This window comes from Ictalurus punctatus, chromosome 6 (genome assembly GCF_001660625.3).
Source record: "Ictalurus punctatus breed USDA103 chromosome 6, Coco_2.0, whole genome shotgun sequence".
Lineage (NCBI taxonomy): Eukaryota > Metazoa > Chordata > Actinopteri > Siluriformes > Ictaluridae > Ictalurus > Ictalurus punctatus.
Genome location: NC_030421.2, coordinates 4464860 through 4480661, shown reverse-complemented (window position 1 = coordinate 4480661; position 15802 = coordinate 4464860). Strand labels below are relative to the sequence as shown.

The window sequence follows — 15802 nt, the reverse complement described above, 5'->3', positions numbered from 1 at the left end:
AATTGTGCATGCAGAACATTTCAGGTTTGAGAGATTTTTTTTTTATTTATTTCGGATGGCGAGAAAGTGCAATTTTTCAAACATTCCCCAAATATCTCCGGTGGCGAACCAGATACAAACCTGAAATTTTCAGAGAAATAACTCCTCTATAGTAGCATTTTGCTGTAAAAATGTCGAGTTTGAGATTCCACTGGTTACAGAGCTAGGGTTAGTAGAAATCTGGGGAAAAGCCTAGTGTAATCATGCATTTCGAGAAGTGAACAGATGTAATAAAAGCATAACAAAGAATAAAAACGCACGGTATTTTACAGTCATTATGTTTATGATTGACATACAATAGCTTATGCTTGTCAATGAAATTGACTGTATATTGGCAACAGTGAAGCAAACTCAAACTCGACATGTTTACTCGACATTTTTTCAACATTTACAGATTTCATGTCCGTATCTGGTTACCCACCAGAGATATTCAACCTGAAAGAGAGGGAAAAAACGACACTCTCACCCTCATAAAAGAAAAAAATATGAGAAGTTTCAAACCTGAACTGTTCTGCATGCACACTAGACTTACCCAGGTATCCCGTAAACAATTAAGACTGAGACTCGAACCCTTCCCGTTATAAAGTAGACTTACCCAGGTATCCCGTAAACAATTAAGACTGAGACTCGAACCCTTCCCGTTATAAAGTGGACTTACCCAGGTATCCCGTAAACCATTAAGACTGAGACTCGAACCCTTCCCGTTATAAAGTGGACTTACCCAGGTATCCCGTAAACCATTAAGACTGAGACTCGAACCCTTCCCGTTATAAAGTAGACTTACCCAGGTATCCCGTAAACCATTAAGACTGAGACTCGAACCCTTCCCGTTATAAAGTGGACTTACCCAGGTATCCCGTAAACCATTAAGACTGAGACTCGAACCCTTCCCGTTATAAAGTGGACTTACCCAGGTATCCCGTAAACCATTAAGACTGAGACTCGAACCCTTCCCGTTATAAAGTAGACTTACCCAGGTATCCCGTAAACCATTAAGACTGAGACTCGAACCCTTCCCGTTATAAAGTGGACTTACCCAGGTATCCCGTAAACCATTAAGACTGAGACTCGAACCCTTCCCGTTATAAAGTGGACTTACCCAGGTATCCCGTAAACAATTACGACTGAGACTCGAACCCTTCCCGTTGTAAAGTGGACTTACCCAGGTATCCCGTAAACCATTAAGACTGAGACTCGAACCCTTCCCGCTGTAAAGTGGACTTACCCAGGTATCCCGTAAACCATTAAGACTGAGACTCGAACCCTTCCCGCTGTAAAGTGGACTTACCCAGGTATCCCGTAAACCATTAAGACTGAGACTCGAACCCTTCCCGTTGTAAAGTGGACTTACCCAGGTATCCCGTAAACAATTAAGACTGAGACTCGAACCCTTCCAGCTATAAAGTGGACTTACCCAGGTATCCCGTAAACCATTAAGACTGAGACTCGAACCCTTCCCGTTATAAAGTGGACTTACCCAGGTATCCCGTAAACCATTAAGACTGAGACTCGAACCCTTCCCGTTATAAAGTGGACTTACCCAGGTATCCCGTAAACAATTACGACTGAGACTCGAACCCTTCCCGTTGTAAAGTGGACTCACCCAGGTATCCCGTAAACCATTAAGACTGAGACTCGAACCCTTCCCGTTGTAAAGTAGACTTACCCAGGTATCCCGTAAACCATTAAGACTGAGACTCGAACCCTTCCCGCTGTAAAGTGGACTTACCCAGGTATCCCGTAAACCATTACGACTGAGACTCGAACCCTTCCCGTTATAAAGTGGACTTACCCAGGTATCCCGTAAACCATTAAGACTGAGACTCGAACCCTTCCCGTTATAAAGTGGAACTATGAGCAATCTTTAGCATTACACTTGGACTTAAGTTCTAAGTCTAAGGAACAAGAATGTGCAAGATGTGTATATATGTACATGTACCTTGATTAATTAATCATTAATTATTTAATCAAACTTAATTATTTGAACAAGTGAGACGGACCGACCCGTTTGTGTTTAAAACCGCCGGTCTAGACGCCGATAAAATCCCGTCTCAGACTCTCAGACACTACTCACGAACAAATCTGGCAGCCTCAGAGGCGCGACCTACACACAGGGGCTCCGAAAATGCACCCGACTCCGAACACAAAGAACTTTCCTTAACGCAAAGTTTGACATTGTCGATTCTGAATGCGACTCCGGGATTATTTAATCCTTTGCTTCATCCTACTGCAGACTTATTCGGATCTCTACGTTTATCACACAAGTGGATTTTGCTCAGCAGAGAGATTGTTAAACACACAGAGACACTCGGGGTTACAGTAAAATGCGACGTGTTACTGTTTGATATGAAAACATCGATAACTAAAGTTCAGCCGTGGTGAGGAATCGGCTCTGCGTGCAGAACATGGAGATAATAAATCGGAGGAAAGATCGTGACAGGGGGAGAAAACAACAGGATGACAGGATGTCTTCTGCTTGACATTTGGATGAATAGAGATCAGAACAGAGTGTGAATGAGTGACTGACAGACGGCAATGAGATGCAGAGACATGACTGCAGAGCAAGCACAAAGCGAACTGTAAGGTTCTCGGTAAAGAAACACCAGAGCGAATACAAATCATGAGGGTTATTTATGGCGGCTCGTTTCCCCGAACACTTTTGAATGTGCCGTGTGTTAAAAATCCCTTTCTGAAGAAAAAGAAAAACAAGACCCACACACAGTTTAGCCGCACTCACGGTGTTCCTTTCTCAAAGTGGCGTCTGTAAAGAAGAAATAAAACATTTCCTCTATGACAAGAACTCTCACACCTGGATATCTAGACACGAACGGCTCGTTTCTAGCAGGTTTGCATTCGCTGCTAATCCAGATGTTTGCATCTGTAGCGTGGAGGCAGGACAGACAGAGAGAGATGGAGAGATAGACAGAGATGGAGAGATAGACAGAGATAGACAGAGATGGAGAGATAGACAGAGATGGAGAGATAGACAGAGATAGACAGAGATGGAGAGATAGACAGAGATGGAGAGATAGACAGAGATGGAGAGATAGACAGAGATGGAGAGATAGACCGAGATAGACAGAGATGGAGAGATAGATAGACAGAGATGGAGAGATAGACAGAGATGGAGAGATAGACAGAGATGGAGAGATAGACAGAGATGGAGAGATAGACAGAGATAGACAGAGATGGAGAGACAGACCGAGATAGACAGAGATGGAGAGATAGACAGAGATGGAGAGATAGACAGGGATGGAGAGACAGACCGAGATAGACAGAGATGGAGAGATAGACAGAGATGGAGAGATAGACAGAGATGGAGAGATAGACAGAGATGGAGAGATAGACAGAGATGGAGGGATAGACAGAGATAGACAGAGATGGAGAGATAGACAGAGATGGAGAGATAGACAGAGATGGAGAGATAGACAGAGATGGAGAGATAGACAGAGATGGAGAGACAGACCGAGATAGACAGAGATGGAGAGATAGACAGAGATGGAGAGATAGACAGAGATGGAGAGATAGACAAAGATGGAGAGATAGACCGAGATAGACAGAGATGGAGAGATAGACAGAGATGGAGAGATAGACAGAGATGGAGAGATAGACAGAGATGGAGAGATAGACAGAGATGGAGAGATAGACAGAGATGGACATAGACGGAGATAGTGTGCGTGTATGTGTGCGTGTGTGTGCGTGTGCGTGTGTATGTGTATGTATAAGTGTGTGTGTGTGTGTGTGCGCGTGTATGTGTATGTATAAGTGTGTGTGCGTGTGCGTGTGTATGTGTATGTATAAGTGTGTGTGTGTGCGTGTGTGTGTGCGCGTGTATGTGTATGTATAAGTGTGTGTGTGTGCGTGCGCATGTGTATGTGTATGTATAAGTGTGTGTGTGTGTGTGTGCGTGTGTGTGTGCGCGTGTATGTGTATGTATAAGTGTGTGTGTGTGCGCGCGTGTATACACACATGAGTCGGTGTAACTGTTCTTGGTAATTGGAATGTAATTGGGTTAGAACGGTGCAGAATGAACTCCGGTGTAAAATCAGAACATTTCATTAAGCTGCACTAATTGATAAATGAAATATGATTCAGCGTAAACGACGTTCCAGTGTGGGTTCACGTTTATTGTGCTACATGACCTGTCAAAGAACCAGACAAAACTGGTACACACACACACACACACACACACACACGACATGACAATTTAATGCATACTTCTGCCTTTTATTATTATTCCGAGCGTGCGTGCAGTTTTGTGTCCTGATCTATTTATTCTCTGCGTGATTAGGAAACTTCTTGGACGTAAGTGTACACCTTGGTTAGCGTTCTTGGCTCGGTATTGTATTAGCGGTTTTTTTTCTTCTGTTTGTCTGTTGCTAATTAGTTGCCTCAGGTGTGTAAGTGAATAGTTTCAGGCCATGCCTGCAGTGTGAATTATGGGTAGGACTTGCTATATATACTCGATATATTTACTCCCGACCATGCTCATACGATCCTTACTGCACTACAGACTGCTATCATTCATTCATTCATCTTCAGTAAGCACTTTATCCTGGTCAGGACCATGGAGGATCCCGAGCCTGGCCCGGGAACACCGAGCACAAAGCGGCACACCATGCTGGCATGTCTTTCGGGAGATGGGAGGGAACTAGAAAACGCTGACGGATGGCCCTTTTCTATTTTCCCTGTGCACCTGCTCTCACATGGGTTTCTATACCGTTGCTGTGCTGATACCACTCAACTCATCCTCCCTTTTCCTCCCTCAGACACTCATGTTTCTGCGTGGACGTCTGCACATCTGGCAGACATCTCAGCAAACTGAATCCCATCCAAACCGAGCTGCTGTACACGCCTGGAGATTCTTACTGGAAAACTACTGAACCACAGCATCTGACAACACGCACATCCTCGGTGTGTTTCCGGACAGCTTACTATCGTTCTCTGCTCATGCAGATTTCTTCTTGAGAACATTAAGAGGAGCTTACTATTCCTCTCCCTATAGGCAATTCAGGGTGTAATCCCTGACTAAAGTGCACCATGTGAATCTGCAACTGATCCACAAGGCAACTGCAGGATTTGTGATCAGTCTTCCCAGGTTCTCTCACCCCACCCCATCACGTCGTTCCCTTGACTTGCTTCCTCCATCTGCCTTTATCTCATTTATCACTGAAGCTTACTTACAGAGTGAAAAATGGATCAGCTCTCACCTACCTCCAGTTACATATCAAACCAAGGTTGGTACTACATACCTGTCACGGCTCAACCTGACCCACTGTCCCACAAGGCACTCATGAAGACTGGCAACCAGGCGCTGGAATGAACCCCTGGCTGCATTCCAAAGGTCTACGTCCACACTAAACACCTTAACAAGCGCTATATCTACACAGCTTATTAACAAAATAAATAAATAAATAATCTGCTAAATGTTATACATATTCGTTTATTTTCCTTCCTGCTTTTTAAACCGTCAAACTCTCGTGGAGGCGAGGCCCCCCGAGTGACGCCCCCTGCCTGGGACTAATGAGTACCCCCACTCCCAACTGAGGCCTACCTCCTGTGGGAACTCCAGAGTAACAGAGAGACCACCCCTGATCAAAACGTTTGGCGCTAGAGTCATTACCATGTGTGGATATAAGGCTGATTATTCCTTTTTCGTCTCACACACGATCCCACAGCCGGTTTTCATTCCAAGAGTCTAGTCCAGTCTCAGACTGTCCATCACATGCCTGCTGCTCAGGGTCGGGAGGGTTACATTAAAAGTGTATTCCGCTACACTTACAAACTCCTTCATGAAAAATATTATCAGGCACGTAATCCAGTAAAGTCTCACGATATGAAAGTAACGCAATCTGACTGCTTTTGGATTACTTCAAGGTCACCGATATGTGATAAATGATGTCAAGAGAAAACGCAATAGGATCGAAAATACTTTTATTTCAAGCTTATTTTAGAAGTTTGAAGCACGTTCGATGTTTGGATTTGTTTTAATAAAGTAACTCAATTTCTTGCTCGTGTGAGTCACGACAGCCGAGAGAGAACCGGAGCGACAATCATGCAGCTGTCTATACTGCGTTAAGTCAAAAGCACGGCTCCACTGGAGGACCACTGGCTCATTGCCACATAAGAACTTATTTTCATTCATCCTGTCATGTGTGTACGTCTGGCCTCCTTTTACAGCGTCAGCATTTCCATCCAAGTCCACTTAAAGTGGGAACTGCACGTCTTTTCCAGCTTGAGAACTACCAGTTTTTTGTATCCTGATTACGTAACGCGGTCACGTTCACCCCGTTACTCCACAAACCTGCTGCTGCCTGACTGGCATTACCCCTGACCTCCACACTTCATCCCGAAGGTAGCGAGTCCACACGATGACTCCACATAGACAATTTTTTAGGCTGAACCTGATCGGGTCACTTGGATGGACTGGGCACTAGACTCTCGCCTAATCCAGGCAGGGTACACTCGGTCTCCACTGTACGTTTCATTACGGTCATTACGATCGTTTCTCACTCGGGTTCGACAAAATCTGCAAGCCCCTTCACTACAGCAGGGTCTCGATCCTGGTCCAGGGACTGACGCGTAAAAAAAAAAAAAAAAAAGAGATCTATTCTTGTATTATTTTAAACCACTAGACTCTTAGGTGCCAGACATTTTTACTTCACAGCTATCAGATAACCGTAACAGCTGCTTCCTGGAAATCATAGTGGTGAGTAGTTGTAAAAATAAAAAAAATTAAAAAAAACAACAAAACTGTAAGACAGGGTGGAGTTAGATATATCAAATGTATCATCAAGTGGTGAGTTGAGGTGATATTTAATCAAATCAGATCCTCTCTTTCATCTTGGAAACCTAGATTTCACGTAACGTTAGTGGTAAAAAATAAATAAATAACCAGCTGAGAGACAGAACCTATAATGAATGTGTGTTCCGTCTCTCGTATTTTTGTCAGTGTCGCACGCGCACCTTCAGGCCACTTTCCTCTGTAATTCTGGCTTTGTACCTTGTATGTCAGTTGCAGACAGGACAGACAGGATATAATCACAGACCCAACTTGGCTGTCTTTCTCCTGTGAGCTCCTATAATACAACACCGTCTCGGTTTTTCCCCTTAGCACGGCCGGTATCAGACTTCCTGACTGGCTGTGGCGCTGCATCAAAACCGAAAACATATCTAAAATCATCATTCTCCGTATCATTGACAATGATTGCAAGCAACAGCAGATCCCATACAGTACACCAAACGGCAGTGTGCACAGCGCACCAGCACCCAGCAAACGTTTTGGGTTAAAAAATAAATAAATAGAAATTAAAGCGACAGAATGCTAACGTTTCGCACCAAGTCTTTAGCTTCACAGGATAATTAAAGCGCGGCTCTCGCGCAACGGACAGCGCAGCAGAGACGCTCTAAAGGCAGCAGCGATTCCACCCACAATGCATCACAGAACATCTCACAGGCTTTACGGAGATCTTTTAAGATGCTAGACGTTTTGTCGATCCGGTTAATGACATGAGGCGCACCGTGCTAATGGTGCGCTGTTTATTCGTCTGGTTTGCTTTCGCACCCGTCTGTTTACGTTAAAGCGCGGCCACGCGAATAGGCTCTCTGTGATCTGCAAAGTGTGTGCCGCGCAGCAGAGACATGTTTTAATGAACGAGATCAAGGCGTCGTTTAAAGTCAGGGATATACCGGTTTAGCACTGCGTGTATGTTAAGGGGCGACCTTGTGCTGGAGGATTTTTACATTTCTTTCTCTTTACGTCGCTTCACCGACGTCGGCGCAGACGCTTTCGTTTCTCGGGGGAAAAAAATATCAAATGGATGAGAACAGATCTGTAGCTTTAGGCGAACCAAATTACCGAGACGCCAGGTAATATCAGCAAGCTCTTGCAAGCATAAAAACTAGATGGATTGTTTTATTTGCTTTGTTATACATTACTCATTTTACTAGATAAACCACACACAGAGAGAGAGAGAGAGAGAGAGAGAGAGAGAGAGAGAGAAGCGTTGGAGCTGAAATCGAGTGTTAGCCATTAGCAGACCATAATTAATTAACACTCTTCCATTGTTCCATGCGAGTAAGAACGATACCAACCGAATGCTCGGTTAGCCTTGTGTTTTTGACACAGAGCTGCTTCAACGTTAAGTAATAGATTCTTGAATAAAACCCTCGGATGTTTGATCCGTGCTTCAAAGCAACATCTACGCTCCAAAACAATGAGAACAACGCCCATGTGTGTCTCATCAGCTTTTTAAATAAGCCCTAAAGTCGACACGTGACGATCCCACATGATGCTCGGGTTATTCCACTCGTCCCTTCCTTACAAAAAACCTTCAAAAAAGTCTCAGAGACAAACCTGGTTTTACTCCCAAATCAAAACACGCTCACTCCCACACACACGTACATTCCACTGAAGACACCGTATTGTTAGCCAACAGCGTAACGGAAGGTATGTGTGCCTGTAATAAGTATACACTAAGGTACAGCTCACGAAAGGAAATGGAGAGGAAAGCTCACAACATGAAAGGGCAGGACACCAGTCGATAGTTCTCAGAGGAACCATTTGTAAAGTAAGGTTCTGTGTCTGCTTTGCCCGGAGCCATCATTATCCCTAATTTGAGCGAAATCCATACAAAAAGCAAAGCGGGAAAAAAAAAAAAAAAAAAAAACGGCCATGACAGCGGCTCGACTTTCAAACCCATTTTAGCAAAACAACAACAACAGCAAATAAACAGCACGGAAGAGCTGGAAATCACACCTACGCAATGCTCCCTTTACCACCAGTATAGTCGCTACGAGGCTAATAGAGCTAATAAGTAATGTTTATAGCCTCCATTTCCGTCACGATTTACACAGTTATGTTTTCATCACGAATTAAATCACCCCAGTAACACCATGTGTACACTAACTGGTCCAGACTTCAAAATAAATTCATTTAATCATATACAAATCAAGCAGGATGGCTACGACGTTAGCGATGTTGACAGCTTTACAGCTGATTTTGTTTTTACAGAAATGAGATTAGCCAGGTCTGCTCCTTAAATCCTGCTCTGTTACACATCTTTTCAGTCAGGAACCAGAGATTTGCACGTTCCTACTGAATGATCTGGATTTAAGCTTTTGAAAAGACGATCCCTGGTTCAGTCGTTTGGGTTAGTGTGGAAATGGCTGAACGTGGATTAATGCAAATCACAGTCACGCTTTAGCAGGAAGCTTACCTCAGCATGGAGTTCTTTCCATCACTAGCCATGCAGCGAACCTGCCGCGTCTGGTAGCCGATCTCCACATCCCACGACCTGGATGCCTCGTGGTGTTGGTGCTGGGATTGATGATGACGATGGTGGTGGTGGTGTTGAAGGCGGTTTTGTGAGCGGTGATGGAATTGGTAGGTTCGGTTTTGATCGAGTTGATCTATTTGATACTGGTTTCGGTTTTGAAATTGGTCCTGATGAACCTGGTTTTGGTCCTCATGAAGCTGGTGTTGGTTTTCTTGATTCGTTTGTTGGGTTTGATCTTGAAAAAGTTCTTGATCTTGCTGATTTTGATTCTGATCAAGAGGCCGTTGGTGAAGTTGATTTTGTGGGCCGTTTTGGTCTTGAAATTGCTGTCGGTGTCGAAGGTGGTTTTGGTCTTCGGGTCGCTGTGGGTAGTTCGGGTTTTGATAATGTCGCCATCGGTTTTGTTGAGCGGTTTGGTGGGCTCGATCTCCATAAACATGTTGACGAGGCTGATTTTGTTCTTGATGATCATGAGATTGGTGGTGTTGATGTGCACCTTGATGTGCATGTTGGTATCCTCCACCTTGAACATGTCTCTTCACCATATTCCTCTCCTTAACGGCAAAATCCAGGGTCGTCCTTCCATTCATCAACACATCTTTCTGCAGTCTACACTCACTCCATGCTCCCACCTTCAGGCTATACAGATTCCTGTCCTCGCCTACCGGACACGGCAACGTGTGTTCACACGGCTGCGTTTCGCTCAGATTCGGGCATCCGGCTCCACCGTACGAGGGTGCTGCTAGAACATGGCGTGTCCGGTGCCTTAATCCGACCCCGCACATCCTGCTACAGCGTGACCATGATGAGAAAGCAGACACCACACAGTCCAGAGGGCAAGGGATCAGACACGCCTGTTCCAGAGGCGGCCGAGGAGAGAAGAACTCGCAGATCCGATCGGACACGGACGTCCCGTTTAGCACACGAACGCAGCGAACAGAACGTCTTTGAATGCCGTGTTGCGCCGTGACGCACTCGGAGGCCAGGGGTCGCGTCCTCAGGTCATTAGAGCTCAGAGCGAGAGAGCAGGAACTCCACTCAGACACGTCCCATTCAAACAGGTCCTGGTGCCACTCGCACACCTTGAAGCAGGGCCTCTGAGTGTCAGGCCTGACAGAGTGTTGGCAGTTGGAGTGGTGTGTGTGCCAGCCGTCTGAGTGAACACACCACACACTGCGAGACTGAACACCGCTGGAACCACATTCTTCTCCTTTACACCGGCCCCACTGACCTGCACAGACACAAGCAGACAACTATTACTATTCAAAACACACACTTTATAACCTAGTACAAAATTAGCATCATTCATCATGATAAGAACATGAAATCTTCAGAGTCTTGCGGAGAAAGAAAGCAGTAATTGCTTAAAGATTGTTCATTACTTTGCCTACAAGTGTGCAAACATTTGTTACACCATGACAGGAACATCTGAGAAAAATGTAATGGTACACAATGTCCCCTTTACCCCAAACGTAGTAAATCAGACGTAGGAGCTTTTAAGTATGTCTAACTCTTGCTTATTACTCCGCCCCCTTCTTTGATTGACAGCCAGTAAAAGTTCAAGCATTTCTCAAAAACATTCGCGCTGAAGCATGAAGCATTCTCGGCTCATTGACAGAGCGATGAAGGTGAACAGCGCTTCTCGTCATGCTGTCCGTCTACAAAGGTCAGGCCGCTTATCAAGCAAAATGAAAAGATAAAGGTAAAGGCATTAGGGAGGCCGGTCTGAACCGTTCTAATATGTGCGCAGCGCTCAGCGGGTATTAAAGTGCCGTTTTTGTTGGAGTGGATGGTAGTTGACTTGTACGTTCAGCCATCAGGGCTTAATTACGGTCATCTCTCACTCAAGCCACAAGTGCATGGCATTAAAGATGCTAAATGTCAGAGCTGCGCGTATTTACGCCTTCCTGTTCAATCTGCCTGCTCGGGTAAAAAAAAAAAAAAAAGCCCAGTGACAAAACTATTACGGGGAATTCGGTTTAAATACACATCTGTAACGCTGACTGCACCTCCGAGGATAAAATAATCAGATTCTTAAGAAGTACACGAGTAGTATCACAGACTAATAACAAGAAGATGAAACTTCCACGACCACCACAGGCCACGATCGCACACACATTCACACACTCTGGACAATTTGGACATGCCAATCCGCTTACAGCGCATGTCTTTGGACTGGGGGAGGAAACCAGAGTACCCGGAGGAAACCCCCGAAGCACAGGGAGAACATGCAAAGTCCCACACACAGGGTGGAGGCGGGATTCGAACCCGCAAACCTGCTACCCACTACAGTCTCCTAAGGCTGAATTAATAGAATAATAGTGAAGCACAAAACTGAAATAAATACAGATTCAGAAGTCTAAAAACAATCGATTATTGATTTAAAAAAAATGTTAAATGATCAAAACCAGGGGTGTCCAGCCTTGTCCGGAAACGGCCGGTGTGGTGCAGGTTTTCATTCAAACCAAGCAGAAGCCACACCTGAGTCTCCTGAAAGCCAAGATCAACTGATTAAACAGGTGGAATCAGGTGTGACGTCTGCTTGGTTGGAATGAAAACAAACACCAAACAGGGTCATAAAGCTAAAATAATCCATGATATCTCTATAAAACTAAAATAATCCATGATATCTCTATAAAACTAAAATAATCCATGATATCTCTATAAAACTAAAATAATCCATGATATTTCTAAAGTTAAAATAATCCATGATATCTCTATAAAACTAAAATAATCCATGATATCTCTATTAAACTAAAATAATCCATGATATCTCTATAAAGTTAAAATAATGCATGATATCTCTATAAAACTAAAATAATCCATGATATCTCTATAAAACTAAAATAATCCATGATATCTCTATAAAACTAAAATAATCCATGATATCTCTATAAAGTTAAAATAATCCATAATATTTCTATAAAGTTAAAATAATCCATAATATTTCTATAAAGTTAAAATAATCCATGATATTTCTATAAAACTAAAATAATGCATATCTCTATAAAACTAAAATAATCCATGATATCTCTATAAAACTAAAATAATCCATGATATCTCTATAAAACTAAAATAATGCATGATATCTCTATAAAGATAAAATAATCCATGATATTTCTATAAAGTTAAAATAATCCATGATATCTCTATAAAGTTAAAATAATCCATGATATCTCTATAAAGTTAAAATAATGCATGATATCTCTATAAAGCTAAAATAATCCATGATATTTCTATAAAGTTAAAATAATCCATGATATTTCTATAAAGTTAAAATAATCCATGATATTTCTATAAAGTTAAAATAATCCATGATATCTCTATAAAGTTAAAATAATCCATGATATCTCTATAAAGTTAAAATAATCCATGATATCTCTATAAAGTTAAAATAATCCATGATATTTCTATAAAACTAAAATAATCCATGATATTTCTATAAAGTTAAAATAATCCATGATATTTCTATAAAGTTAAAATAATCCATGATATTTCTATAAAGTTAAAATAATCCATGATATTTCTATAAAGTTAAAATAATCCATGATATCTCTATAAAGCTAAAATAATCCATGATATGTCTATAAAGTTAAAATAATCCATAATATTTCTATGAAGCTAAAACAATCCATGATATTTCTATAAAGATAAAATAATCAACTACAGTTCAAATAAGATCAAATAATTGACTTTGCAATATTAAAAATCAATAATTCACTTTATAAAAAAAAAAAAAAAAAGCTGCAACGAGCAAAAAAGAATGCAACAGCTTCGAATTTCTGCCTGCAGCGTGTTAAAGGTGTACACTTTAAACCTTAAGCACTCTTAATATTTAACATTTGCCACCTGATAAAGTGAACACCTGAACAGAACGAGCGGATCGAGGAGGAAAATAAAGATGGATGGCTGCACTAGCGAATGAACATTATTTATCATGCACATATGGAACGTTTAATTTGGAACATCTTGCTGAGGAATAAATCGAAGCCTTTTCTGTACTAACATAAATACGAGCGGCTCATCCATAAGTAATTCTCCTCACAGAGACACCGGTGCAGCTGTTAATCAATACTGACAGCGATATGAACCACATCTGTGTGTTTCTCAGGGGGCATTCAGCTTCAACACACACACACACACACACACACACACACACACACACACACACCTGTATAATTCACTTTACTGAGCTCGCTGTAAACCAGGAGAATTATGAAGAGCAGCTAAAACACCTGGACTGAATAAAAACACCTGGACTACATCCGTCATCTCTGTGTTTTTACTGATTGAAAATAAAACTCTGGAGTTCTGCAGAGTTTCTCTTCAAAATCAAAACACGAGATGATACAGATTTCTCCAAAACTATCGGAACGGCAACGGACGCTATGGAACCACCCGTCTCAGACACTTTAATAAGTAAAAATACCTCTGGCAACATTTTCCATACATTGTACAATTACCGTATAATCTTATAATCGATAATAAGCTTCATAAACTGATGGAAAACATCGAGTCAAGCGCAGTGCACAGCACAGTGGAGGAATTTGTAAGAAGACCTCAATCTAGAAGAAAAGTAAAGCCTTAATCTACACTTGGGTCTGAATTTTTTATACAGCGCGCCTTAATAATCCACTTATGCTGCTAAACCCCAGATTTGACCTACACACTCAGAAGCTTTAACACTGAATATTTTCAGTCAATTCTGGCTCTTGGAACTAATCTCCGTTTATTCATTTCATTTACAGTGAATCGGGACACACTACACGTCAGCAGACAACGACAACGCGGCAGCGATTTCCCACCATAAACACATTCAGAGCTGGGGGGGGGGAGAAAGGGAGAGAGAGAGAGAGAGGGGAGAGGGAGAGAGACAGAGGGAGAGAGATGGAGAGGGAGAGGGAGAGAGAGAGAGAGAGGGGAGAGGGAGAGAGAGAGAGGGAGAAAGGGGGAGAGAGAGAGGGAGAAAGGGAGAGAGAGAGAGAGGGAGAAAGGGAGAGAGAGAGAGAGGGAGAAAGGGAGAGAGAGAGAGGGGAGAGGGAGAGAGAGAGAGAGAGGGGGGAGAGGGAGAGAGAGAGGGAGAAAGGGAGAGGGAGAGAGAGAGACAGAGGGAGAGAGACGGAGAGAGAGAGGGAGAGAGAGAGGAGAGGGAGAGAGAGAGGGGAGAGGGAGAGAGAGAGAGAGGGGAGAGAGAGAGAGGGAGAGAGGGGAGAGGGAGAGAGAGGGAGAAAGGGAGAGGGAGAGAGGGAGAGAGAGAGAGAGAGAGAGAGACAGAGAGAGAGGAGAAGAAGGAGAAGAAGAAGGAGAAGAAAATCAGCCCAACATGCTCAGCCGAGCTCAAAAGCCTCCCTGGGAGTAAACTGCGTCTCCTCTGTAGAGTAAAAAGGCTCTTGACATGAAAATCCACAGAGCTGAAGGCTAATTGGACAGCGGGCCTGGTGCTCGCGCTGTTGTTTTTTTCCCCATCTGGCTGAAAGAAAAATCAGAGGCTGAGCGCTTCAGACACGTCCACAAAGCTCCAACAGACGCTGATCTAAACGGGACCGAGAGCAGAAGCTCTTTAACCCTTTCAGCTCGGACCCTTTCTGCAGATTCACACCAGAGGAATATTCAGTTCAATTTGATCTGTCCAGCGCCTTTAACACTTTAACAAAGGACAAAGCAGCTTTACAGAAATCCGCATGTAGAGTCCGATCGCTAACGAACAATACGGAGGTGATAGCGGCGTGGAAAAAGAAAAAAAAAATAACCCTGAGATAACAAAGACAAGAGGATGAAACCTTGAGAGGAACCAGACTTGAAAGGAACACAATTCTCTTCTCTTCACTCTCTTCTAATCTCTTATCAAACACGCTTTCCAGGTATATGAAGCGGTTCTCAAAAATCCATCCAACGTGGCTAGAGCTGAATAAAGTGGGGGGGGGGATGGGGGTCAGAAATAGTTGCGTTTTTGTGCCAGTGATATACGTTCACGTCTCAAACAATGTGGGAATGTTTCACTTTAGGTTATTTACAGTTTGTAGGCCGATTCTGGCTGACAAAATGGCCGCCATGCTCCTGCTCCGTCACATCATCATCGAAACAGAGAAGAGCGCTGCTTTCTCTACACGGTACAGGCGACAGACTTTAAACTGTCTCAACCTGCGAATAAAGAGACTTTAATAGCAAGAAAGCGATACGGCAGAACGACTCGGGGATTATTTTCACACTGACGTGAAGAGAGGACGACGGGGCTTCGTGTTTAAACGCCGCCAGTGAATTTGACCTCGGGCGATGACACGCATTTCCTGTTGTTCTTATTCTCTGCAGTCTGTCCGCCATGTTGTTTTTCCATCAGTCGATTAGAGGGTATAACCGTAGGGGTAGGCGTGGTGGTGTTCAGCGGAAATGGAACGAAATCCGGAATGTTGATGCGTCTCCTTTTTCGCAAGAATTTCAAAACGCCGACGTATACGATGTCTCCTCACGTGTAAGTCACGTCGGGT

At 43.2% G+C, this 15802-nt stretch overlaps 1 protein-coding gene across 1 annotated transcript in view; it reads right to left on the bottom strand.

Annotated features, from left to right (window-relative positions):
* The window catches only part of thsd7ba (thrombospondin, type I, domain containing 7Ba), a 140893-nt gene that overhangs the window by 103221 nt on the left and 21870 nt on the right, over positions 1-15802 (bottom strand). The window contains exon 3 of the mRNA XM_053680740.1: positions 9258-10548. Coding sequence (XP_053536715.1) covers positions 9258-10548 — 1291 coding nt within the window. The remainder of the gene's footprint in view (positions 1-9257; positions 10549-15802) is intronic.